The sequence below is a fragment of the Salpingoeca rosetta genome (genome assembly GCF_000188695.1).
Source record: "Salpingoeca rosetta unplaced genomic scaffold supercont1.24, whole genome shotgun sequence".
NCBI lineage: Eukaryota > Choanoflagellata > Craspedida > Salpingoecidae > Salpingoeca > Salpingoeca rosetta.
Genome location: NW_004754910.1, coordinates 476,627 through 478,850, shown reverse-complemented (window position 1 = coordinate 478,850; position 2,224 = coordinate 476,627). Strand labels below are relative to the sequence as shown.

The following is a 2,224-nucleotide window of genomic DNA, read 5'->3' as shown; positions in this document are numbered from 1 at the left end:
AACACACACACACACACATCACGCACACACACACACACACACACACACACACACACACACACACACACACACACACACACACACACACACACACACACACACACACAGGGCATGCACAAGTGGTGATGGCAGGGTGAGTGCAGCAAACTGCGACGTGAAGGGAGACACCACATCGCACACCCGCTCGCTTGCTTGCACGCATGCAGCGGCGTGTTTTGTATTTTGGGGGGGGGGGGAGAGGGTCGTACATTGGGTTTGGCGGCTGCGTGTCGGGAATGGCGCCAGGCCCAATGGAGGGACGGCCAGTCTGGTGCAAGGGAGTGTAGACATGGTGATGTGGGCATGAAGGTGAGGCAAAGAGAGATGCTTGACTGCGCCACTGCAGGTGTCGTGCAACCCGTGCAGTCAAACAAACAAACAAACAAACAAAAAAACATAACCAACCAAACAAACAAAACAAGCAACCAAACGAACAAAAAAACAAACAAACAAACAAACAAACAAACAAAAGAAACAAACAAACCGAACAAAAAAAAACAAACAAACAAAACAAAACAAACAAACAAACAAACACGTGTGTGCACCTGGAAGACGGAGATGCGGCCGCCGATTCCGCCCATGAGGAGACGGGCGGCCTTGAGGACGGCGCCCGTGCACGTGTCGCTCGACAGCGGACGCGCGTGCATGTCCGGGATGGACTCAAGCAGCGACTTGACAAGCTGCAAAGGGGTTTCGGGGAGGGGTTGGTGATTGGTGATTGGTGATTGATAATTGGTGATTGGTGAGAGACACATGCGCTTGCGGTGTCGTGTGAAGTGATGTGGGTTGCGCCAATGTTGTAAAAGAAAGCAAACTGCAGTTGCAACAACAACCCACAACAGCCACAACAACCACGCCACGCCACCGCAGGTTACAGCACCACGATGACCACCGCGCACCTCCTTTGAGTCGTTGAGGGAGACAAGGAGGTCTTCCATGGAATACGGCAGGAATGGGTCGTCAATGTCCGTCATCACGAGCTTCTGCGGCTGCGCCAACTTCTCCTGCAGCAGGCAACACGGTGGCGATGAAGTGGTGATGGGTGATAATGATGGTGATGGTGATGATGGTGGTATTGTGAATAGTGCGCCTCAAGCGAAGACGATGGTTGGAGAGAAGGTGTTCACAACACACACACACACACAGCACACCACACACACACAGCACACAAGCAAAGTGCAGCTCATTCGAGGCAGCAGCAATGGGGCAACTGACGTTGAGGTTGTAAAAGTGGACGGTGTTGTCAAAGGTGATGATGGCGACACGCGTGCGCTCATCGCCAGTCAGGCGGTCCAGGTTCTCCAGCAGCGCCTTGCACACCGCCGCCACCATCCCAGACACCACCGCAGGCGACGACACGTCGATGCAGAACGCAAACACGCACGGCTGGGGCGGCCGCACCTGGTGGTAGTGGTGGTGGTGGCGGTGGTGGTGGTTTGAGAAGAAGCAGTGTTGGGGAAGGGTAAGGGCGTGTGTGCATGGACATATGGATGAATGGACGGGTGGAAGTGGGAGTCAACAATGGGGACAAAGGCGGGAGATGCGTTGAGTTTGTGTAAAGGTCGGTGGCGATCACCCACATGAGGACGCACGCACACACACACACACACACACACACACACACACACACACACACACACACACACACACACACACACACACAAACACACACACACACACATACACACATGCCAGCAACACGCAGCTCGGTCACACCAGCCTCTACGACAATCAGCCGCATGTGCGCCACCACTGAGAGCGCACCATGTAGTCTGACGGCGCAATGTACTCGACAGAGGCCGTGTTGAGATCGGGCCGTCCCGCTCGGTCGACGAGCTCTCCTGCTCGCATTGGCGCACAGCAGCGCATGCACGTGAGACAATGTGAAGAAAAGCGTGTGCGTGGTGTGTGCGCGCGCGCGTGTGTGTGTATGTGTGTGATGGTAAAGGGTGGGTTGTTTGGCCCTTGCTGCATACACCCAGCGCACGCAGCAACACAAAACAAAGCATGCGGGTTGATCGCACACAAACAAACGAACGAGCAAACACATGCACACAATCGCCACTCCATGCCTCACCCTTGACGCGGTCGTAAAAAAAGTCCTGGGGGAATGTCGTTGACATATTGGGCACAGGGTTGCAGCGCCACCGCGCACCTGCCGAGGCAAAGATGGATGGTTGGATGG

General features: G+C 54.8%; 1 protein-coding gene across 1 annotated transcript in view; it reads right to left on the bottom strand.

The window, feature by feature from the left end:
* The window catches only part of PTSG_08603 (uncharacterized protein), a gene marked incomplete at both ends in the record, with an annotated part of 7,433 nt that overhangs the window by 3,483 nt on the left and 1,726 nt on the right, over positions 1-2,224 (bottom strand). Inside the window, 6 exons of the mRNA XM_004990336.1 lie at positions 167-307; positions 585-719; positions 939-1,043; positions 1,255-1,440; positions 1,804-1,883; positions 2,117-2,141. Of these exons, the coding sequence (XP_004990393.1) occupies positions 167-307; positions 585-719; positions 939-1,043; positions 1,255-1,440; positions 1,804-1,883; positions 2,117-2,141 (672 nt within the window). The remainder of the gene's footprint in view (positions 1-166; positions 308-584; positions 720-938; positions 1,044-1,254; positions 1,441-1,803; positions 1,884-2,116; positions 2,142-2,224) is intronic.